At 44.1% G+C, this 23,580-nt stretch overlaps 1 protein-coding gene across 1 annotated transcript; it reads left to right on the forward strand.

The window, feature by feature from the left end:
• The first annotated feature begins 620 nt into the window (after nt 1-620).
• On the forward strand, nt 621-22,129 carry ATP6AP2 (ATPase H+ transporting accessory protein 2). Its single transcript, XM_032426681.1, has 9 exons — nt 621-814; nt 7,148-7,278; nt 9,681-9,812; nt 14,955-15,050; nt 15,234-15,371; nt 16,473-16,526; nt 17,825-17,974; nt 18,764-18,883; nt 21,059-22,129. Exons 1-9 carry the CDS (start codon nt 775-777, stop codon nt 21,251-21,253), a joined length of 1,056 nt encoding a protein of 351 aa, XP_032282572.1. The 5' UTR covers nt 621-774; the 3' UTR covers nt 21,254-22,129.
• The last annotated feature ends 1,451 nt before the right edge of the window (nt 22,130-23,580 follow it).

Raw genomic sequence — 23,580 nt, forward strand, 5'->3', positions numbered from 1 at the left:
CGCCCAGTCGTATGTGAATTTCAGGTAAACCACGAATACCTTTTTTTTTTTTTTTAAGTATAAGCATGTCCCATGAAATATTCACGACATATTTATACTAAAAAGTATTCATGGTTCATCTGAAATTCAAATTTAACTAGGCGTCTTGTGTTTTATCTGGCACTCCTGCTTGGAGGGCAGGGACTCCCGGAGGCGCCTGGCTTCCACCCAGCAGGTGCTCAGCATCTGTGCAATTGTTAGAACGAAATCCAAACCAGCCCCGCAGCTTCCACAGCTGCACCCGTAGCGGGGCGGAGCCAAGCCACCGGGAAAGACACAGACACCCCGGTTGGAGACCATCACTGGAGATTGGCCAAGGGGCCGCACCTGGGAGGCAGCCCCACCCCGTGGGTACTCAGGATCCTTCCACAATCTCCGTCACCCCCCACACCCCGACACCCGGCCCTACGCTCCACCTCGTGACTGGTGGTCACGGGCCGGGGGGCGGAGCTGCCCGGCTCTCCAGTCGCTGCCTACCATTGGCAGGGCCTTCCATCCATCACGTTAGGCTCCGCCCACGAGGCTGACGTTCCCCAGCCTACGTCTCTCCCGTAGGCCGCGACGTAGCTGGCGATTGGTGGAGAAGGCGTCAGCCGTCCCAGCGGAGGCGACGACGGGGCGGTCTCCGGCAGTCGGGACGAGCCGGAGCACGTCACCCCCTACGGCTGCGGTGGTCGCTCGCGTTCCGCCGTCCCGGTCCGTGCCGCCCTTTGCTGTTGCGGCCACTGCGGGACCATGGCAGCGCTCGTGGTGCTCCTGTCCTTGTTGGCGGCGGGTGAGGGCGGGGCGGCCGGGGCGCGCTCGGGGTGGCCGGGAGCCTCGGGGGCTTGGAGGCGGCCGCAGGTGGGCGGCAGCGGGGCGAGTGCCGCAGTGCGGGCAACCGGCGGCGGCCTCGCCCCAGCCGTGGCCTCGCCCCAGCCGCCTTCCTCTCGGCCTTCTCGTCGGACCGACCTGTGGCGGCAGGCCTGGCGGGCTGCCGGGGCGGGGCCGGGCTGCGTGGGGGCACCTGAGCCGGCCTCCACCCTCCGCCTCTTCCAGGAAGGCGCGGCCGCGGGTCCCGCCGCCGGTCTCTTCCGGCTCCGGAGGCACGGGGGTGCATTTCCCAATTAACTGTGGAACCGCAGCCCTCCGCGAGAAAGGGAAAGCAGACTTCTCTGAGCTGCCATCAGATGCTGCGTTTCCTTGCATTTTTCTGGTGTCTTCCTTTCTAGCGGTTGTCATCAGTAATTGGTGACGTCTCCTCCCTTATGTGTTTCAGAATACAAAAGTTGGAGATGGGGTAATTGTTTTTGTAGGATTCTTTCTAAAGGCAAATTCAGAGTACCTCTGAGTAGTTTGTCAAGGTTCTCCATTTTAAGGATTTGGTAACTAAGATGTGAGTCACGTTCTTAGGGTCACATGTTAAGTAAATGGTAGCTTTCAGAGTGGAACCTAGGTTCCCTAGTGTTCAGCAAGTCCGCTAATATTTGGCCTCTTACTGTGTATCATTTAATTCATTTAATTTTACAGTAGTCCTTAGGACATCATCCTCGATTTACAGGGTGATCAAGCTTAAGTAAATTATCCAACAACACGCAGATAGTAAGCAGCAAAGCTGGAATTGAACCCGGATCAGCTGGCTCCAAAGCATGGGTCTTTCCATTATGTGTATTGTGGCACAGGTGATGGAAATGCTCCTGCGTGGGAATGATGGGGGCCTGGATTGGAGGCTCAGACAGTGGCGAACCAAGAGGCCAAGTTGAGAACTTGGAGAAATGGGGCTCTGTTTAAAACCTATAGCTTAAAAGTGTGTGTGAGGGGTTGGGATGACCTGACCCACTTTTGGAATGGTGGTTTAATTCTGCATGAGTGTATATAGACCACTGACGTTCTTGAAATCTGCAGGTCTTCTCCATCCCTGGAGGTGTGCTCAGGGTTGTGTGTTGATGGTAATTATACTTATTTTCATATCCCCAAGGTTTTAAGGTTTTGTTCTTTCATTTCTGCTTCTGGCTCCAGAAGGGTCATCCTGATCCATCTAGTAAGTTATTTTGAGGGGTGTTTTTCTTTTATTTTAAATTCAGTGTTTGAAATTTAAAAATCTTCCCTTTGATACTGTGATTTAACTGAATATCTGTTGAAATTCCATCTTTTAATGTTGACTGATACTATTTTGATTCAGTGAGGTTTAGGGGTTGGTTGTTTTGGTCTGAGGGAAAATAATTGCTTCTGTACACAGTTTGAACATGCTTTCCTAACTAGAATAGTCTAGTTCATGCAGGGTTGGAATCTGATCTTCTCAGTTTCTACGGTGCTTGGTCTTGTCACATGAGGTTAAATTACTGTTCTCCATAATGACTAAGTTTAATTTAGTGGAAAACATCTCTAAGAGATTGGACTTCTCTATTTGAGGAAATAAATAAGTCCTTTAAACTGGTGTTAACTAAACCCAAGAGAGAACTAGAGGAAGGGAACTAGGGTTATGAATACCATGTCATGAGTATTTGAAAAAAATTCAGATGTTTACCCTGGAGAGGAAAGGCCAAGGGCAAACGTGGAATTTGACAGTGTGTCATGTGGAAGAGGGATTTGATGTGGTCAGTGATGTCCCAGAGGTATAAAGTAGGACCTATTTATTTTTTCCCTTATTGATTCCATCCACCGTTCATGGATCACAGCATAGTACGGTGGGAGTTCCCAAAGGGAGGGATACTTACCCCCTAGCCCAGAATGGGGAGTCGGAAGGAAAATTCCTTGGGGGGAGATGCCTCATGGGCAAATATATGAAAAAGGTTGGGGTGGGGGGGAAGTTTAGACAGAATGGCCTGTGTAAGAGCACAGAGATATGAGAGCAAAAGAGCCAATAGTTCAGTGGGGCTAGAATGTATAAGGGTTAAGTTGGGGAGCTCCCAGAAGTAAGGTTGGTGAGATTCCTTGGGTGTTATGTTTTGGGTTCTGTCTCAAAAGCTCAGGGCAGCGAGTGAAGGTGGTTAAGCTGATGGGTGAATGAACATACCTGTATTTTGAAAAGGTGCTAGAAAGGCTGGCTCAGAGAGTGGTGTGACAGGTCGTAAGGTGACCCAGTTCTAGCAAGCCTGGAAAGGGACTGGGAGTGTGCACTGGACCTGGAGGGGAAAGGATTTGTGAGATAAGAAGGAAAAAAAAAAATGGGCAGAATTCTGTGGTTGATTGGCAGTGGTGCTGAGGAAAGATTTAAAGATGACCAGTGTGAGCCGCTGCCTGAAGGGTGGGGTCATCCTTGGAGATAGAGAACGCAGAAGGAGCATGTGGAAAGATGGTCAGTTCAGTTCGGAACCTGTTGAGTTTGAAGGACCCATGGGACTTAGAAGGAAATGCTTAGCAGGCTGTTGGATATGTAGGTCTAAGGCTCAAGGGAAATCTAGGCTGGCAGTAAAAATCTGGGAGCCATCAGTGTTTTTGGTGTTTGCAGCCTGAGGAGTAGATAGGCTCAGCCAGGGAGAGGGATATAGGATAGGAAAGCAGTGAGGGTCAAGAATGGAGCCCTCAGATCTCAAAAGTGGAGTATGCTAGGTGATCTCTTGGGATGCCAGAAGAAGGTACTAGAACTTCCATCTATAGCTTTTTTTAATCTTTTTTTTTTTAGTAGTAACGGTCAGATATTTTGTAGAATGTCCATCAATTTGGGTTTATCTGATGTTTTCTCATGATTAAATTGGGAAGAATACTACACAAGTATCTCATCCTTTTTAAAAAATTTGTTTTTGTGTGCTTTGAAATATATTATGAAGGTACAGTCTATTCTACAAGTGTGTACTTTATAAATAAATATATCTATATTGGGGCTGTTTTCAAATTTTGTTCCAAAAGCGTTGAAATCTAAGAAGTTTGGACCTCTCTGCATTAAAGGATGGAAGGGAAAGAAACGGAAAACTGCCAGAGGGACTGGGGAGAAACAAAAACAAAAAAACAGGGGCCCGGGTTTCACCAGGGCTAAGGGCAGAGACTTTTAAGGAGGGAGTTGTCCAGGATCAGGTGCTTTGAGAAGTTAAATAAATTAAGGGCTGAGAATTGTCTTTCGGATTTGGTGAGGCATTTCGGTGGCATGGTAGAGTTGGGAGCGATGGGTTGGGTGGTAATGTGAGATGAAGAAGTAGAGAAGCTAAGGGTCGTTGGCTACTCTTCCAGGATCCTTCCTCTGAAGGGAAGCCAAGGCTGGTAGGACCAAAGCAGGGGTTTTGTGATTGTCATTTTAGAATGGGAGCACCCAGAGTGTATTTTTAGGAAATGAAAGAGCCATTTGGAAAGGGGAAGTTGGTAGTGTGAGGCGTGGCTTCATTCATGAACTCAGCAACTATTTTTTTTTTTTTTTTTAAGGATTTTATTCATTTGACAGAGACACAGCGAGAGAGGGAACACAAGCAGGGGGAGTGGGAGAGAGAGAAGCAGGCTTCCCGCTGAGCAGGGAGCCCGATGCGGGGCTCGATCCCAGGACCCTGGGACCATGACCTGAGCTGAAGGCAGACACTTAACTGACTGAGCCACCCAGGCGCCCCTCAGCAACTATTTCTTGAGCACCCATGTGTCAGGCACTGTTCTCAGCTCCTGGGGATATTGTGTGAACAAGACAAACTGAAATCCCTGCCCTCGTGGAGCTTCTATTCTACAGGGCCAGCTTTTATACAACCGCATAGCCACCTAGCTCCTGATCCTTGTCTTCCCGGAGTAGCAGCGTGTAATAAACACTGAATGACTAATAGGTGAGTGAATGAAGGTCCCTAAGAAGGCTGAATGCGGGGATGATGTTAGACTGGAGGAGGGATGGCCCTGCCAGCATCTGGAGGGAGAGGAGAGAAGGCCAGGGGCTGGTGCAGATAAATTTGTGGTGGGGAGAGGAAGCAGGCAGTGGGCGGGATTCCTGTGCTCTCTTTCGAAGCTGGTGGTGAGGTTATTTGGTAAGTCTGAGGCAGGGGTGATAAAAGAAGTTGCAAGAAGTCGGGAAGCTCATTTCAGTTAAGTACTGCAGTGGCCTTTCCGGGGTTTTGCAATGTGGGGACGGTGGAGATGGCTGCTGGCCGGCGTCGGCTTTGTAAGTTGAGGCAGCGTCTCCCTTGACTGGTTGTATTGTGGTAGGGAATGGGTGACTTCCTGTCGGGTCTCCAGGGGAAACCTGGATTAAGCAGCAGTGTCTCAGTCTAGGAGGCCCCAGCAGTAAGGTTTTCTAAAGCCCGAGGCTCCCGCAGGACTGTGGTGCAGGCACCGAAGTGGGCATTCTACGTATGGTGTTGGGGCAGAGTAATTCAGCAGAGCTCTCCTTGCTGGGATTGAGTGACTAGGGCCTTGCTGCAAAACAGGACTATCTCCAGATGCAAATACGGTTCTTTAAATTAGTGTATGGTACTTGGAAAGTGTAGGACTGTTGCTGCCCCATTTTCTTTAGCGTTTGCAGTAACCACTACTGTAGTGAACCAAGATGTCTATCAGTTACAGACAGCCTTCCGTTCCGCTAATTTTTTTTTTTTTTTTTTGCCTGCCTTCGGCTAGAACATTTTGGAAATTCCTGCTCTGGCAGCTGCGCTGAATTGAAACTCATAACTCTTCATGTTGTATCAGCACCATCCTGAGGCCTTTTATTTACTGTCAATACTGTAACACCAAAACATCTATTGTTGCTTCTAACTTTATTCCCATACCCTGTAAGTGGTACTTTCCTTAGGTCAAGAGAATAACAGTGATGCTTTATTAAATAAAGTCTAATTGTCCCATACTAGGTAAGCATGGCCAAGATTTGTTTTGGACTCGGAGCTGATCTTTTCATAGGAATCTGAAAGTTTCCATAAGTTACTTGTCTTTGTGCGAGCTAGACATCATTGGGTTTACACAAAATGGCTGAAGAGGCCAGATACCTCATCCTTGGAGGGTTTATCAAATAGGCCCTTTATTCTCATCTTTGGTCTGTTAATCTCAGGCTCTCTACCTCTAGACTTGCTGGCTTTAGTATTACAGAATACCTGTTCTCAGCCTCTTGATACACCCATTGGATTCTAGACTACTTGGCTTCTAAAGTCTGCAGTATTTATATTCTGACTAGTAACATGCCTGCCCCTTGCCTTTGACAGTCCTCATTTCACTAGGTTTGCTTATGGGATGTAAAGAAAGATCTCCTCTATCCTAAGATTTGCTAACTTGCTCAAGTTTTAGAGTGAAATACTAGGAGTTTTATGAATTTGCATTTTGAAGAGAGGGTAGATGGCAGAAATAATTTAGAGATTTCATGTTTCTTCGTTTTAGTCTGTGCCAGGGGTTTGTTTGCTAGCTATTGATTGATTGATTGATAAGATTTTATTTATTTGAGAGAGAGAGAAGCAGACTCCCGCTGAGCAGAGAAACTGACACGGGGCTCAATCCCAGGACCCTGAGATAATGACCTGAGCTGAAGGCAGATGCTTAACTGACTGAGCCACCCAGGGGCCCCTATTTATTTATTTTTTAAAGTTTTATTTAAGTAATCTCTACACCCAACATGGGGCTCAAAGCCACGACCTCAAGATCAAGAGTTTCATGCTCCTCTCACTGAGCCAGCCAGGTGTCCCTCATTTGCTTTTTAAATTCTGGAGAAATGCCATTGATTTCTAATTCTTGCCGATTTGGCAGATGCCCCTGTTTTTTATTTTTTTTTTTGTTTAAGATTTCATTTATTCATTTGAGACACACAGATAGAGAGCATGAGCAGGGGGAGAGGCAGAGGGAGAGGGAGAAGCAGGCTCCTTGCTGGGCCAGGAGCCCGATGTGGGGCTCGATCCCAGGACGCTGGGATCATGACCTGAACTGAAGGCAGACGCTTAACCATCTGAGCCACCCAGGCGACCCCAAATGCCTCTGTTTTAAGGGCCACCTGTAGGAAGGCATCTTGATCGTTAGGAGAATCCTGTTTCATCACTGTGCCTCTGTTAGCAGAATGTATGGACTTTGGTTCGTAGAGCGGTACTTTGAAAAAGAATTTGTTGATGTTTGGGATTCAGCATTTTGTCCAATAATATGTAGTATGCTGAGTCAGTGGAGAATGGGGAAACGTTTTATATTTACTAATTTTCTACACGGGTGCAAAAGATTTATGATGTTGATCATTTATTAATCTGTTTTCTTCCAGGTGTTTTGGGGAACGAGTTTAGTATATTAAGATCACCAGGGTCTGTTGTTTTCCGAGATGGAAATTGGCCTATACCAGGAGAGCGAATCCCAGACGTGGCTGCATTGTCCATGGGCTTCTCTGTTAAAGAAGTATGTGTATTTTTTTTTTTTTAAAGATTTTATTTATTTGACAGACACAGCAAGAGAGGGAACACAAGCAGGGGGAGAGGGAGAAAACAGGCTTCCTGCCAAGCAGGGAGCCCGATGTGGGGCTCGATCCCAGAACCCTGGGATCATGACCTGAGCCAAAGGCAGGCGCTTAACAACTGAGCCACCCAGGCACCCCAAGAAGTATGTGTATTTTTAAAAAGATACTGGGAGATACTTCTGAAAGTATTTTTGATTTTTCTGCTAATGGCCCAAGAAAGCAAGAAGCAGACATAGGTATATTTGGTACAGATTACAAAAGTAAAAGAGCTCATTTGTAGTCGGGGAGATTTGGAGACATGCTCCAGTCTTGGCTTATGAAACCAAATCATCATAAATCATTAACCATGTAATCATTCATAGTAGTGATGTTCTTTGTATATGAGAACGCATCTGTCCTATTAATAGGATGTATAGTTTTACTTTTTTTTTTTTTTTCCAGTACACAATGGATGTATGTCTTAGTTTGGGTTGCTATTACAAAATACCATAGCCTGGATGGCTTATAAACAACAGAAATTTATTTCTCACAGTTTTGAGGGCGAGAAGTCCAAGATCAGGGTGCCAGCCCGGTCGGATTCTTAGAGAGGGCCCTCTTCCAGTTTGCAGATTGCTGACTTCTTTTCATGTCCTCACATGGTGGGGAGAGGGTAGGAACTCTCTGGGGTCCCCTTTTTTTTTTTTAAGATTTTATTTATTTGGGGGCGCCTGGGTGGCTCGGTCGTTGAGCATCTGCCTTCGGCTCAGGTCGTGATCCCAGGGTCCTGGGATCGAGCCCCACATCGGGCTCGCTGCTCCGCGGGAGGCCTGCTGCTCCCTCTCCTGCTCCCCCTGCTGGTGTTCCCTCTCTCGCTCTCTGTCAAATAAATAAAATCCTTTTTTTTTTTTTTTTTTTAAGATTTTTAAATTTTTATTTATTTGACAGAAACACAGCGAGAGAGGGAACACAAGCAGGGGGAGTGGGAGAGGGAGAAGCAGGCTTCCCGCTGAGCAGGGAGCCCGATGTGGGGCTCGATCCCAGGACCCTGGGATCACGACCTGAGCCGAAGGCAGACGCTCAACGACCGAGCCACCCAGGCGCCCCTGGGGTCCCTTTTTATAAGGCACTAACCCCACTGTGAGGGCTCTATCCTCATGACCTCATCACCTCCCTAAGGCCCGCCCCTAATAGTGTCACATTGGGGGATAGCTTTCAATGTGAATTTTGGGGGGGGGGGACACAAACGTTCAGTCTATTGCAGTTTATTATGAATGATAAAACGTGCATGCATCTTGCCTGAGTCTGAGAATATAGTGCGGTCAGCAGCTGTGGGAATGAAGCCATAAGCTGTTGAGTAACTGGCTGCTTCTGTGATGTATTGGAGGGGGTGTAGATCCTGTCAGGACGAGGGGTCTGCAGTGAAAGGCATGGAGAGAGGGGATGCAGTCTGCTGTCTTGCTATCGTTAGCTCTTGGCACTTAATAAGTTTTGTGCTTTTGACATGGTCTCTAGATAATCACCAGTCACTCAAAGGAACTTTCCTCCCAGGTCCTGAGTGCCCTTGAAACCAAAAGCGGTGCGAGGGAGCTACCTCTCTGCGGGGCCTGTGGCTGGAGCCCCTGAGCTCCCTGTGGGAACATGAGTGCTTGCTTACATTTAAGGATGAAATTTGTACCTCCTCCTTCACAGACTTAAATTTGACTACGAGTGGCTGTCAGAGTAACCTTGAGAAATAATTATTAGTAAATTAACGTGAGCTACTTTGAGCAGGAATTTTATTTATGACAAGCTTAGTCTAAAGAGAAGACTTCTAACGGCAGTTCTGCTGTGTCCTTACGAAAGACAAAAGCCACGCCGTCCACAAGGGCAGGTGATGGTGAGGAAGAGTTTGTAATCTGAGATTTGAAAAGGACCTACATTTTGTTTCCTTGTCTGCTTTCTTCCACAAAAGGTTTGAGAGGACTTACTAGTAGACTTTGTTGTTGTAGATCTGTGGAAGTTTAAGAACACAAAGGAGGTCGAAATCCCTGTCCCTGGTTAGGAGTTTGCAACTGCTGCCTTCAATGAAACGTTTGCTCCCCCTGGAAATTAATGAGCTAAAGAAACCAGAAGAATTTCAGAATAAATGGAAGAAAGGAAACAACAAAAATCAAAAGGCAGATTTAAAAAATAATCTTAGTAATAATATTAAGAATGTAATTTCTGTGAAAATCATTGTTGAGGATCCCTTTAAAATAAATATATAAATGGAATTTTCATTGTTTGTGTCGTCCTGGAACCCCTTGACTCTGCTTAGTACACGTTATTGGGGCAGGGGTTTCTGGAGCGGATAATTAAGCACCATCTCATGCTTTCCGGTGTTTAGGACCTTTCTTGGCCAGGACTTGCGGTGGGTAACCTGTTCCATCGTCCTCGGGCTACCGTTATGGTGATGGTGAAGGGAGTAGACAAACTCGCTCTACCCCCAGGCAGTGTCATTTCGTACCCTTTGGAGAATGTGAGTATTTATTATAAAAAATTAAAGGCATGCATTTTTAATCTTGTCTGCTGTCGTTATGAATTGTGTTCTAAACACCTTTCTCTTGTCTACATTTTCTTGTCCATTATCTTGTCACCTTCCCGTCCGAATTTTACCTGCTACTTGGTGTAAGTAGGAGACTGGAGGCTATTTTGCCGGTTCACTTACGCCTTCACTGGCTTTTCAGGCAGTATGGCTGGCTGAGCTGTCTTGAGAGGCCCTCCGTCCGCTGCCAGCAGGGAAGTCCCCAGAACATCATGTAGCTGAACTTGCGGGCAAGGCAGGGACACACAGAGCTGCCAGATGGGAACAGACAGCTCAAGAGCCACAGCGGTGAGCCGGAGCTCCGTGTTTCTTGCAGAAAGCCAGGGGCTATGAAATGATGGCTTGTTCTCGAAAGGAGGACCAGGAAAACCCCAGCTGCCCCAGGGCTGCCACAGAGCAGCTGGCTTACCTCTCTTGGCGGGGGAACCCAAAGGGTCCCCTAAGAGAAATCGGAACTCCAGGCTCATGGTGTGCCCAATTCACACAACCCACCCCATTCGGACACCTCCACTGCCCAGGGCTGCTTTGGTTTAAAAAAAAAAAAAAAATGGAAGATGAGTAATTTACAAAGCACTTGCAAGAAAGGAGTGCCGTGAGAGAATGTGCAGGTGCAACAAACCGAATCCATCCCCTTAGAACTACAGATAATAGACCAGTCTCCAGGAGATGTGAAAATACATACGTTACAATTGTGAAAGGAGTTCAAGGAAGGGATAGAAACTGTGAGGCAGGTAGAAGACCTTTTTGATATGTGGTGCGTTCATTAATACGTCTAAATATTTCATAATTTATCTTGTGATTTCTTTAACCCATGAGTTATTTAGAAGTGTTTAACGTGTGGGTTCTTTTCAAATTTTTAATTTTTCAGCTTCTAATTTCATGGCATTTTAAGACTAGTCTGTATGATGATTTGGGGGGAGTTTTTCAGACTTCTGTGGTCTAGTATAAATTATTTCCAGGCACACACAACATGGTTACAAGAGGCCATGTACTAGGCCACAAGGCAAATCTCAACAAATAATGAAGAATTAGTATCAAATAAACCACCCTCTCTGACCACAATGCAGTTAAATCTGAAAACGATACCTTAAAAATGTACTTGGAAGGGTGGGGAGGATGGAGGGGAAATAGGTGCAGGGTAGGAAGAGGTACGAACTTCCAGTTATAAACGTTACCGCACAGGGAGTACACGCTGTGACGTTGCCTAACTTAGTGACAGATGGAAACATTTATACACATTAGTCCTTTCCTAATGTGTATAAATGTTGGGTCACCGGGTTGTACTCCTGCAAACTAATACAATATTGCATGTCAACTATACTTCGGTAAAAAGTAAAAATGTATTTGGAAACGGTAAAAACAAAATAGATGACTCCTCAGGTTTAAAGCGCACTGGAAATCTTAAAAGCTATCAGAAAAAAAGACATTGTCTTTACAAAGGAATGAGAGTAGAAAGCAGATTTCTCATTGCCATTAGGGACTAGAAGAGCAAGAACTGAAAAGGAGGGATTGCCTAGTATAATGCCAGGCCGAGAATACAGTTTACATTGTCATAATAATGAAATGATATGGATCCAATGAAAATTAGGACTCTTGAGAAGGTGAAGACCTAGAAACGGAGTGCCTTATGGGGCGGGTGGGGGGGGGGCTGTGGTTGGTGACGTGAGAGAGCTAAATCGTCATTTTCTATACTCAGCAGTAAATCTCTAAAATGGAAAAATCAAGATGTGATATAAACATATTTAGAGATGGTGGCAAAAGGAAAAGGAAACAAAGGTTTTGAAAGTTCATGATACTGTGAACAACTTGTTCCCTTTGGGAATGGGAAATGGGGGCAAACTTTTTTCTTTAAACTTATTTTTCATAGAAAGTCTGATAGAACTCTGCATGTCTTTAAACTGTATAATCTTTTTTTCTATATAACTTTTGAAAAAATTTTTGATCTTAGCATGTGAGCTGGGGAGAAAGGGTAGAGGCCAAGGGAAAGGGGGAGAAGTGGACTCCCCACTGAGTGTGGGACCCTGCGCCACCCCCCACGGCTTGTTCTCCAGAACCGGAGATCATGACCTGAGCTGAAATCAAGAGTTGGATGCTTAACTGACTGAGCCACCCAGGTGCCCCATCTCTTGAAAGAAATCAACAGGAAAAGTTAGTTGGAATAGATGGGACTACCAAATAATTCATGAGTTGAGAAAATCACAGTGGAAGTTTTGAAATTATTTGGAACTGAATATCAGTGAATGTACCAGATATTTAAAAGTGGTGGGGTGCAGCTAAAGTAAGAAAAGGAAAAAATTGATAGCTTAAATGCACACGTTAGACAGTTTAAAAGACTGGAAATTAATGAGCTAAAGAAACCAGAATTTCAGAATAAATGGAAGAAAGGAAACAACAAAAATCAAAAGGCAGATTTAAAAAATAATCTTAGTAATAATATTAAAGTAATTTCTGTGAAAATCGTTGAGGATCCCTTTAAAATAAATATATAAAAATCCAAAATGCTCTTAAGATTTTAATTTGCATACAGTCCAAAACTCAGCATTTTTTTTTTTTTTTTTAAGATTTTATTTGACAGAGACAGCGGGAGAGGGAACACAAGCAGGGGGAGCAACAGAGGGAGAGGGAGAAGCAGGCTTCCCGCTGAGCAGGGAGCCCGATGCGGGGCTCGATCCCAGGACCCCGGGATCATGACCTGAGCCAAAGGCAGACACTTAACGACTGAGCCACGCAGGCGCCCCACAAAACTCAGCATTTTTAACAGACTAGCCTTATTTTCCATGAGTAGAAGCTGTGAAAAGAGCTCATGTTATTGCTTGACGCTGACTGCTAATACTTTTCCTGGCAGTGGGTGGTGAATGAAATACAAGGCTCAGAGGGCAAAATCCACAAAATCTAAAACAAACTGGAATGTCTTAGAATTCCCCTTAATGAAGCTTCTATTTGATTAGCTCCTTTCATTAGAATTTCAAGTCCTATAGATAAATTTGATTCTCTCCAGGACACACACATACCCTTGTACTACAGTGGAAGAAAACAGGAGATCTTAAGCTGTTGAGCTTTTTCCTTTTTGAGCTTCGTGGTCTGTATAATTTTTTCTTTTCTGTCACAGTTTGCTTCTCATCTGACTCAGCAGCTTCTCCAATTTGATTGCTAAGGATGTGTTACCTTTAATCTTCAACTTCCCTGACACAGGTGCCATTTCACTAGGTGAAATGAGGCCAGAGAGTGTCCCCGTGCTCGTGTTCCCTCCGGAGAGGGACGGCCAAGGAGAGGGCACTGTGACGGTGTGCTTTTGCAAGTGGGACTCTTCCCCCTTCTTCGGTTACTCCATAACTTATTTTAAGAGAATTTTGTGAAGAGTTAATACGCATCTTGATTAAGAAGGAATTGGTTTTATTTCACAGTATCATGAACTAGATGAAATCCCAGCATCAAAATTAAATTTATCAAAGATTTATTTTTTTTATTTTTTATTTTTTATTTTTTTTTAAAGATTTTATTTATTTATTTTGACAGAGAGAGACGCAGCGAGAGAGGGAACACAAGCAGGGGGAGTGGGAGAGGGAGAAGCAGGCTTCCCGTGGAGCAGGGAGCCCGATGCGGGGCTTGATCCCAGGACCCTGGGATCATGACCTGAGCCGAAGGCAGACGCTTAACGACTGAGCCACCCAGGCGCCCTATCAAAGATTTATTAATCATATTTATTTCTCCCTGTACCATGTTAGCATTATTTGCTACTTACAAACATTAACCTTTCAATAGTAAAGGGAATTAAGGATGCCTGGGTGGCTCAGTCGGTGAAGCGTCTGCCTTCAGCTCAGGTCATGATCTCAGGGTCCTGGGATCGAGTCCTGCATCGGGCTCCCTGCTCAGTGGGGAGCCTGCTTCTCCCTCTGCCTGCCGCTCCCCCTGCTTGTGCGCCCTCTGACAAATTAAAATCTTTAAAAAAAAAAAATCACTAAGAAATCTCCATTAAACACCATTATACTGCTTGTTTTACTACAGTAATATTGAGAATAACATAATTTTTTGAGGGGAAGAGTGACCATAACTTATTTTAAAAAATAATGTGGGATAAAGACAAATCTATGCAGATGGAAGTCAGAATTTTTGGTTACCTTTGGGTGTGGAGAGGATGGAAGGGGGAGCCTTCTAGGGTGCCGATAATGTTCTGCCTTGCTCGGGCTAGGCTTTATGAGTGTATCCATTTGTGAATATTACTTGAGCTGTTACCCTAAGATTTGTGCACTCTGCCATAGGTATGTTACACTTCAATAAAAAATTCAAGAGAAAAGTAGATTTTACTACAATTGGTTATTTCAATTGATACCATCATGTGGTCCCAAGGTAGAGGCTTCAAAATTCTTGTGACATACTTTATGCTTTGTCTGAGTCTTCAGTCTATCTGGAGATAAACCCTAAATCCAACATTTTTTTTTTTTTTTTTTAAAGATTTTATTTATTTGAGATAGAGCATGAGAGGGGGAGGGTCAGAGGGAGAAGCAGACTCCCTGCCGAGCAGGGAGCCCGATGCGGGACTCGATCCCGGGACTCCAGGATCATGACCTGAGCCGAAGGCAGTCGCTTAACCAACTGAGCCACCCAGGCGCCCTAAATCCAACATTTTTTAAATTCTGAAATGAAAAATGAGGTCTAGTTCTCTTTCAATGAAATTTAATTCTTCAAATTCTTCAGACCTCCTCTTACAAGTTGATACTTTATTATAGAATATACATTCATTGTGAGACAATATTAAAACCAAATGAATTGCTGCTTAAAGTATATGAACTACCACCAGAAAATGGTTTGTGCAAGAGTGTTGTGTCCTTCATGTTGGCAAGTTATTTCCCATCTAGGCATATAGGAGATAAGACTCGCGGCCCGCTTAGGGGCTGTTTCATCCGCACCCTCCAAAGGGCTGTGTTTGGAAATGATTTGGGTCTTTTGAATATCCATAAATGATGGGGGTTTTTGTTTTTTGATATTTTTTCTCTTAAGGTTCTTTTGTTGTTGCTGAGTGGTTTTTCTTACCCCTTGGGTTCCAACGATAATTGAGGTCTTACTCTTATATTTCAGGCAGTTCCTTTTAGTCTTGACAGCGTTGCAAATTCCATTCACTCCTTATTTTCCGAAGAAACTCCTGTAGTTTTGCAGTTGGCTCCCAGTGAGGAGGTAAGTGATAAGTTTTTACTTAATGCTTTAAAAAATAAGCTTTCCTTAATGAAAATTTAAAACCACTTTTATGAAAAATTGTATATACTCTCTCTATATTATAGTACGTATGCATATTTCATGTGTACTACGTATATTGGAATTAATCTGCAGGCTGTAACAAAATTTCGGATCTTCTTGCAGAGAGTGTATATGGTGGGGAAGGCGAACTCGGTGTTTGAAGATCTCTCCGTAACGTTACGACAGCTCCGCAATCGCCTGTTCCAGGAAAACTCTGTTCTCAATTCACTTCCCCTCAATTCTCTGAGTAGGAACAATGAAGTAAGAAGTGCCATCATTGAATGAATACATGAATATCATTACTAATTTTCCAGGTCTTATGCTCCCTGACTTTAGAGCAGACTTGGAATTTCAGGAAATGACAGGTTTTACAGGTTTACTGTGCTGGAGTAGATTCTTTAGTGTAATTTTTAAATGAATCTCATGAACAAATAGACTTTTTTTGTGTGACATGAATAAATAGTATTACATTCTCGTGCAGGGGCTGCCACCAGTTAAGGCGGACAGGCCAGGAGTCACACAGACTACTTGGCTGGCGGAGCTGTGTTGGTCTGGTTATGTAGAGGCCATTATTCACTGCCATCTCTGATGCGTTGCCGCCTCTTTCTGGTTCATTCTCAACAGTATAGTGGAGGGAGGCCCTCTTACTTTTGACTCCTGTCAGCTTCACCACTGTCTTCCCCACGTGGCATGCCACCTTTGTGGCGGCCTCTCTTCCTGACCTGTGGATGACTAGAACCGCCATCTTTTCTTCTCTGATGTGGAACATGTTCAAGGAATGTGAGCAGGCCGGGCCACTGGCAGGACCTCGCTGCAGGGTGTCAGAGACTGGGATGCCCTGAGGGAAAACCACTTGAGAGTTTGGGTGCTTTGTCATACCTTTATCAAAGATCTAGCTATTGAGTGGTCCTCACTGTGCTGGGAATGACCATCACCTTTTTATTTTTATTTTTTTTTATTTTTTATTTTTTAAAGATTTTATTTATTTATTTGAGACAGAGAGAATGAGAGAGAGAGAGAGCACATGAGAGGGGGGAGGGTCAGAGGGAGAAGCAGGCTCCCTGCCGAGCAGGGAGCCCGATGCGGGACTCGATCCAGGGACTCCAGGATCATGACCTGAGCCGAAGGCAGTCGCTTAACCAACTGAGCCACCCAGGCGCCCTGACCATCACCTTTTTATTAGGAAATGTTTTTATGTGCATTTTCAATTGAGATGAACCTGCCAAATAGAGGACAGCTGTTGCATAAAATCACTTACTGGGCTTAACATTTGTAATATCCTGTCCTGTGCCTTGCTTGATAAATGGCAAATACAGATCTTTGATGCATATTTAAAATAATACTTCTTTTGGCCCTTTGCAGGTTGATCTGCTCTTTCTTTCTGAATTGCAAGTGCTACGTGATATTTCAAGTTTGGTAAGTCGGCTACTCTGGTATTTGTTTCATTTATTTTGGTTCCAAAAGACATTTCCCGAGAATCCTGAAATGATAGGGAGACCAATTAAAGTTTGATTATGCCCTAGATTTACGTACCACGAAAGCTGAGAAATTAGTGGTGGTGATGGGAATTGTGAACTCCTCTCTTGTTACAGTGAAATTATTTTGCATTTCTGCTTCTAGGAGAGACAGTAAGCGTATGTATGTCCTCAAGGGCACAGGTCTGGGAGTAAGGCCGCCCTCGCCGGAGTCCTGACTTGGCTGTTGATTTCTTGAAAGACATTAAGACCTAATTCCTAGATCTTATCTTTGGGTCTAAAATAGAAATAACAGGGCGACTGGGTGGCTCAGTTGGTTAAGCGACTGCCTTTGGCTCGGGTCATGATCCCAGGGTCCTGGGATCAAGCCCCACGTCGGGCTCCCTGCTCCACGGGGAGCCTGCTTCTCCCTCTTCCGCTCCCCCTGCTTGTGTTCCGTCTTTTGCTGTCAGATAAATAAAATCTTTAAAAAAAAAAAAAAACCAACAAATGAAAAAAAAAGTTTAAAAATAAAATAGAAATAACAGTTTGGACTAATAATGCTGTCAATCAGGTCAGGAAGGAAATAAATATACCTGCAGTGTATTTTGTGTGAGTGAGTGATTTAAAAAAAAAAAAAAAAAAACAATCCTCCTTTGACTAAAATAAGAAAGCTTACCTGTATGCTGTCTTCTGAAGTTGTTGCCCGAAGCTTTCAGCAGGTTGGTTTGGGGGAGTCTAGAGGTGTATTGCTGGGGGCCAGCCAGGTGCTCTAGGAGGGCCCGTGGGGAGCTAGCTGCTCTCTGAGCACTGATGGCTCATGCTCTCCTGGGATCGAACTGGTCCAACTATCTGTTCTTTCATACCCTGGCCCATATCTGAGGGTGTTCTGTTGGTTTGTTTCTTTAAGCTATATGTAGGCCCAGTGTGGGGCTCGAACTCCTGACCCTGAGATTAAGGGTCACATGCTCTACCGACTGAGCCAGCCAGGCGCCCCTTATATCTGAGGTTTTTTAACTAAGGAGTTTGTTGTTTTTTAGGAGCTTTTATTAAATATTCAAGGAGTCTTATAATTGCTCTTAAAAATGAGATTTGTGCTGGGCTTATCAGAAACTCCCATTTCAACTAGTTCTGTTTGCCACCGTTTTAAACTATTTGTATCTCGTGGCACACTGGTATGGCCCTTTCAGCCTAGTTACGTATAAAACTTGAAGCGGCTGCGTCTGACATTACCCACTTCCTTTTGTTCGTTCTTCTCAGTTGTCTCGACATAAGCATCTAGCCAAGGATCATTCTCCTGATTTATATTCGCTGGAGCTGGCAGGTTTAGATGAAATTGGGAAACATTATGGGGAAGATTCTGAACAATTCAGAGATGCTTCCAAGATCCTTGTTGATGCTCTGCAAAAGGTAAATTGTCAATGGGGTATGAGAGGTTAGAGTATGACGATTTCACTTTTAGCTTCTTAATGGAAAAATCTATTTAGTGAAATACTGTTGATTGAAGTCTCCCCTTCTTTGGAGGACCTCTAATTTTAGTGACAAAGGGTGGAGTGGGTCACAGGTGTGCGTTGGGATGTCTCTCATGCTGGCAGACGGCAGGGGAAATGATTAGTAACTCCAGCACTATACTTTTTTCTTTTAATTGTGGTGAAATATACGTAAAATTTTAACCATTTTTAAGTGTACAGTTCTGTAGCATTAGGTACATTTACATTGTTGTGCAACTGTCACCACCATCCATTGCCAGAACTTTCTTCTTTCCTACCCGAAACTGTCCCCATTAACCCTATGAAATCATGGGAGGAAAACACTAAGCACAGTACCAGACATTGAATAGACATGTAATAAGTGCGTGTTTCTCTCTGCCCTTGGAGTTGCTCACCTGCAGCTCTTCAGTGAGTTAAACTTTACAGGTGTTCGTGATTAATCAGAGACCACTTAGGAAAATTTTCATTTCCCTCTTCTACTTCCCTTCCCCCAGTTTACATGCCAACAGCTTATCTCTTAATTCTATTTTGAACATTTGAATATATGTTGAAGATGAACATTTTTCTGAATATTTTGACATAATCAAACCTTTAAGACAGCGTATTTTGTTAGCCAGTAGGCGAGTGTATGTTCTCCTAGGTGCACAGCTTTAACATTATTTGAGTAAGTGCGTGTCCACAATTCATAGTAATACCAGTAAGTCTTCAGTTCGCAGATGACATGTACAACCTTTATGGCGGGAATGCAGTGGTGGAGTTAGTGACCGTGCGGTCATTTGACACATCTCTCATCAGGAAGACAAGGACTATTCTTGAGGCAAAACAAGCGGTGAGTATGGTTTTAGACCCTGCTTTAAAACTGTAAAATTAAAAAAACCCACTAAATCCTCGATCACCTGTGGGCGACATGGACGAGCGGTCGGTCAATCTGGGAAACAATTTCAGTGAAAACCGAGATTGCTTACCCATGTAGGCATGTGTGTTTTGCCAGTGATGCTGTCTGCTTGTGATCAGATGATACAAGAATTTGAGTCATATCATTCAAATACTGCTCTTACAAGCAGACCTCAGAAGTTAATGTGAGGGAGTAGGATGTAGGATTCAGCACCTGGAGTCTGCTTTTCCTGGAGGTACGTTGTCTGTGTGGCCCAGTCCCTCATTTTCCAGGATCTGCTGTTTATACTCCTGAGAATTTGATTTACAAGTTTTTGGCCTGGATCTTGCTTTGATTTTAAGCATTTAGAGGGTCCTAGGCGCAGGTCCCCGCCGCAGCGAAGCGTGCGTGCGCCTGCACGGGTACGAGAGCAGCACTGGACACCCTGTGGCCAAGAACCTTAGTTATAGTTGCTACGCAGTCATTTATAGACACTGCCCTTTGGACCCATTTATTGATCTCAGTGTGGGACGGAGGTGGAAGGCCTGCCCGAGATAATCTAGATGTGGCTGGTTTGAGATGGTTTCATTCTAATGGGAGTGGGAGGACCTGTATTTAAGACCACATGGCAGGCTAGACAATCCCAAAAATTTTCCCACTACAGAGCGTCTAGAAATACTGATAAAATATAAACAGCTTTTGAGTGCATAGTTTAGCTTTCAAGACAGACATTCCTAAGGAGCAAGTAAAGAGGAACTTGAACTGAATTAACATTTTACATATGTAATCTGAAAATTACAGTGTTGTATTGGTTCATTCTAATAGACTAAAGCACTGGGAGACGGGAGGCTGGTGCCCCGCATCCTTGGGAATACCGTCCTGCCTCTCAGCTCTGGACGGGCTCCCCAGCCCCCCGGGGCAACGAGGCGTTCAGCTTGAGGGTCTTAGTAGGGGGATGGGAATGTTCTACAGCTAGACTGTGCAGCTCTGGGAATATACTAAGGTGCGGGGAGTGGTGCGCAGGGAGAAAGAACCCACTTACCCCCCCCAAAAGAAAGAGGTCTTCAAGGGGGAAGTCCTTTCGCGTTTGCATCCTAAGCTCCCTGCACGTGGGAATGCCCACCCTCTCCCCCACTGAAATCCCTCTTTCTTCAGTCTGAGGGAGAGAGTCAGAGTTGAAGGAAACATCCGAGTGCCTACAACATGCCAGGTGCTGGGGCTACATCGTCTTCTGTGTCCTTTTAGGACAAACCTGATCCTGTCACTCACTTCCTGCTTGAAACCTGTCCACGGCTTCTCCTTGCCCGTAGGCTCAAGGCCAGGTTGCCCGTAGCTTCCTTTCCTCCTCGCTTTGTTCGCCAGCCGGAATGAAGTTGCCCAGACAGCGCCTTTGCCTGGGCCTGGAATAGACTGCACCTGCACCAAGGCCCGGCAGGATGAAGCTGGGGTCGGATGAACTGTTTTCCTAAGTAGAGCACACTTAAGTGTATAACGTGGGGAAGGGAGTAACGTGGGGAAGGGAGCACAGTCCTTGTTCCTCTGAGCCCCCGGTCTTATCCCTGTGCCCTCCCCATCCGCAGGGAACTGCTGTCCCGATTCGTTAGTCATGCCCTTGATTTCTTTACAGCTTGACCACAGAATGGATTCATCCTTAAACACTGGTGTTTGGTTTTGCCTGCACTGGAATTGTATGTGAATGGAATCCTACTTTTCCGTGTTGTTTGCTGCCCAGTCTTGTTTCAGAGGCACACGGGCCGTAGGTCCATCCTCACTGCCATGGCTCCCGTTGTGTGGACGTGCCACATTGTCCGTGCTGTTAACGCAGGTCGCTGTGCGTGGCTCTGGGTACACACACACACACACACACACACACACAAGGTTTCCCTAGGGCGTGGACTCGCTGGATCTTTGACCATACTGGTGTCGCCACATTTTCTCAAGCAGTTGGACTGGTTTATACTTCCAATGACCGTGCGCTTCCCCTTTTCCTGGAAGGCTCCCCTTCTTGGCTCCTCCTAGTAGAAGCATGTCTTAATGCCACCTAGGAATAAATGTTTGATAAACGAATTAGAGCTACCAAATGGGGATAATTTCTGATCTTAAAATTCTTCCCTCTTTTCTTCGTTGTAGAAGAATCCATCAAGCCCCTATAACCTCGCATATAAGTATAACCTTGAGTATCCAGTGGTTTTCAACATGGTACTTTGGATAATGATCGCCTTGGCCTTGGCCGTGATTATCACCTCTTACAATATCTGGAACATGGATCCTGGATATGACAGCATTATTTATAGGATGACAAACCAGAAGATTCGAATGGATTGAAGTCTCCTCATGCCAAACTTAGAAAAGGGGTTTGGAAATTGGCTGTTTTGTTAAATCTTTTAGTGGTAGTTTAAAAGTAGATGGTATACTTTAAATTTATAAAAAAGAAAAAAACAAATTTTGTTCTCCGTGTGCCTGTGATGTTCTTTTAGAGTGAATTATAGTATTGATGTGAATTGATTTGTGTGCTATAGATTCCATAATATGCTCAAATACGATATAACCATTTAATATAATTTCATTCCATTTAACATTTGGAAATGTGCACTGAAATAAATGTAAAACATTTAGAATAACTTGTGTTATTTATGTTGGGGAAAATGCATTGAATTTATTAGACAAACTTAGAGGAGTGCTTAACTTCCTTACACAGGACAGGTGAAAATGACATTTGGGCTGTTCTATACCAGGAACCGTTTGTAAATGTCTTAATTTGATGTAAATCTCTCTGAAACAGAAGGTATTTAACTTCACATAGCCCAAAGTGGGCTATTTGGGAGTACTTACACAGTGACTGAGATTGAGAACTGCATCCGACTGACAGAGGGTGGCTGGTTTTTAACCTCTTCTGAAAGTTTGGTGATCCAGATCACCAGGTGGATATTAAAAATACTACATTGATCTAAAAAGAAACTAGCTTTGTGGAGTTAATAGATATCTGTAATTATACACCCAAAAACCAATTTTGGGGGGGACATCTTGGGGCTTGACTATTTTATAGTCAACTTTCCTCCCTGTGTAAGTTACTATTAATGGTTTATGGTACAACGTCATTCTCTAGAATATTAAGTGGAAGTAGATGCTCCCTACTTTTCATGTGGAAGTGGACCAATGTCTTTATTATAAAGTGACAAATAAAAGTTAATACTGATTCCACATTTGTGTCATTTCAATACTAAATCTATTTTGTATTGTAAAATCCTAACTAAACAGGGTTTTATTTAATCAGAATTGGCTGTTACACAAACGGTTTCGTGCCTTTTTTTTTTTTTTTTACATTTGTTTATTCTCACTGCCTCCTGAGCTTCAGTATCAAGACAAGGAAGACATTTTAATTACCATTCTTGTTACTGAATTTATACAGAATATGTGGTTAATTCACACTAGACTTTAGGTAGGAAAAGCTTAAATTTCCCTATAGTATTTAAAAGATGAGTAAGTAATTGGTCAAAATAAGGACTATCTAAGGTAAAGTCTTAAAGGTTATAATTTTAAAGACTTATTAGAATTTTAAATTTCATGATTATGTAGCAAAATCAGTCTGAGAGTTGTGCTGCCCTGCCCCTGGGAACCCTACTTGGGTTTAGTATGAGCCGTTTCTGTGCCTCTTCTTTAGAAAGATCATCAAATCCTTTCTAAATAACACTGAGGTTGGCAGGTCTGAGAAGATGCAGTCAGCTAGTTGTGTCTTCTACCACTTAATGCAAGATACCTTCCAGCTGGTCATCACCTTCACCGGGAAGAGAGACCACAGACACTGTTCCAAAATCACTTGGATATTCTCCACTGCTACTCCCTGGCAAGTTTATGGGGGGCAAGGGGTTTTCAGCTGCCTGGCCCCAAAACACTAACCCCTCACAGAACTCAACAGGGCCTCTATTTGGGAAGCCAGGAATCCATAAAGCTGCAGAGTAGTTAAAAATCCATGTTTCTTTCACAAGTTTCTTATATAAACATTGCCACAGAAGACTGTGATTACATATGAAGTAAACTAATGTCTGTAATTTAAAACTGATGAGACCATGTTCTAGGGGAGAAAAGAATTACATGACAGCACTAGTCCTTGTAGGGTAAATGGCACCAGCACCCTTGTGTTAGGCAGAAAGCAATTAATTAAAATAAATGTTCTGCCAAGATTATTATACCTGTTGCTGATGATTTGCTCTTAAGTCTAATTTGTTCAGGAACATAAATCACAGTGTCGAGATTTGTGTGAGAGGCAGGAAAGCTAGACTCATGACAGACTATTCTGACAAGCTGAAAGACCCCAATCACTTTATATCTAATTGGTAGAATATTCCTGGTTTATAAAATACCTGAGATTCTACATGTGTTAAGTACTGCTTATGGCCTAATTCGATTAGGAATGATACAGAATTGATTTTTATTCTCTTTGGCTATGCCTGTTTTGAAGGAATGGTCATCTGAATACATTCTCATTGGTACCAGATAATGTGGAAGCCATGAACTTACTCTTTAATGGATGTTCAACAATTTCTAAGGGACACAGGAACTGGGGTCAGTGACCAGGCCTACTGGGTCCTGCAGTGGCATCAAGCCTCTCCTAACCTTGGGCTTAGGCAGAGTTTCTCTGTAGCCTTTTTGTG

This window comes from Phoca vitulina, unplaced genomic scaffold, assembly GCF_004348235.1.
Source record: "Phoca vitulina isolate PV1807 unplaced genomic scaffold, GSC_HSeal_1.0 scaffold35, whole genome shotgun sequence".
Taxonomy (NCBI): Eukaryota; Metazoa; Chordata; class Mammalia; order Carnivora; family Phocidae; genus Phoca; species Phoca vitulina.

Bases quoted from the DNA above. Each gene is read 5' to 3' on its own strand.
- ATP6AP2 (XM_032426681.1), top strand. From the start codon at position 775: ATGGCAGCGCTCGTGGTGCTCCTGTCCTTGTTGGCGGCGG. The intron at 15,372-16,472 runs GTAAGAAGTGCC...GGCCCTTTGCAG, and splicing joins CTCTGAGTAGGAACAATGAA to GTTGATCTGCTCTTTCTTTC. The intron at 17,975-18,763 runs GTAAATTGTCAA...GTAAGTCTTCAG, and splicing joins TTGTTGATGCTCTGCAAAAG to TTCGCAGATGACATGTACAA.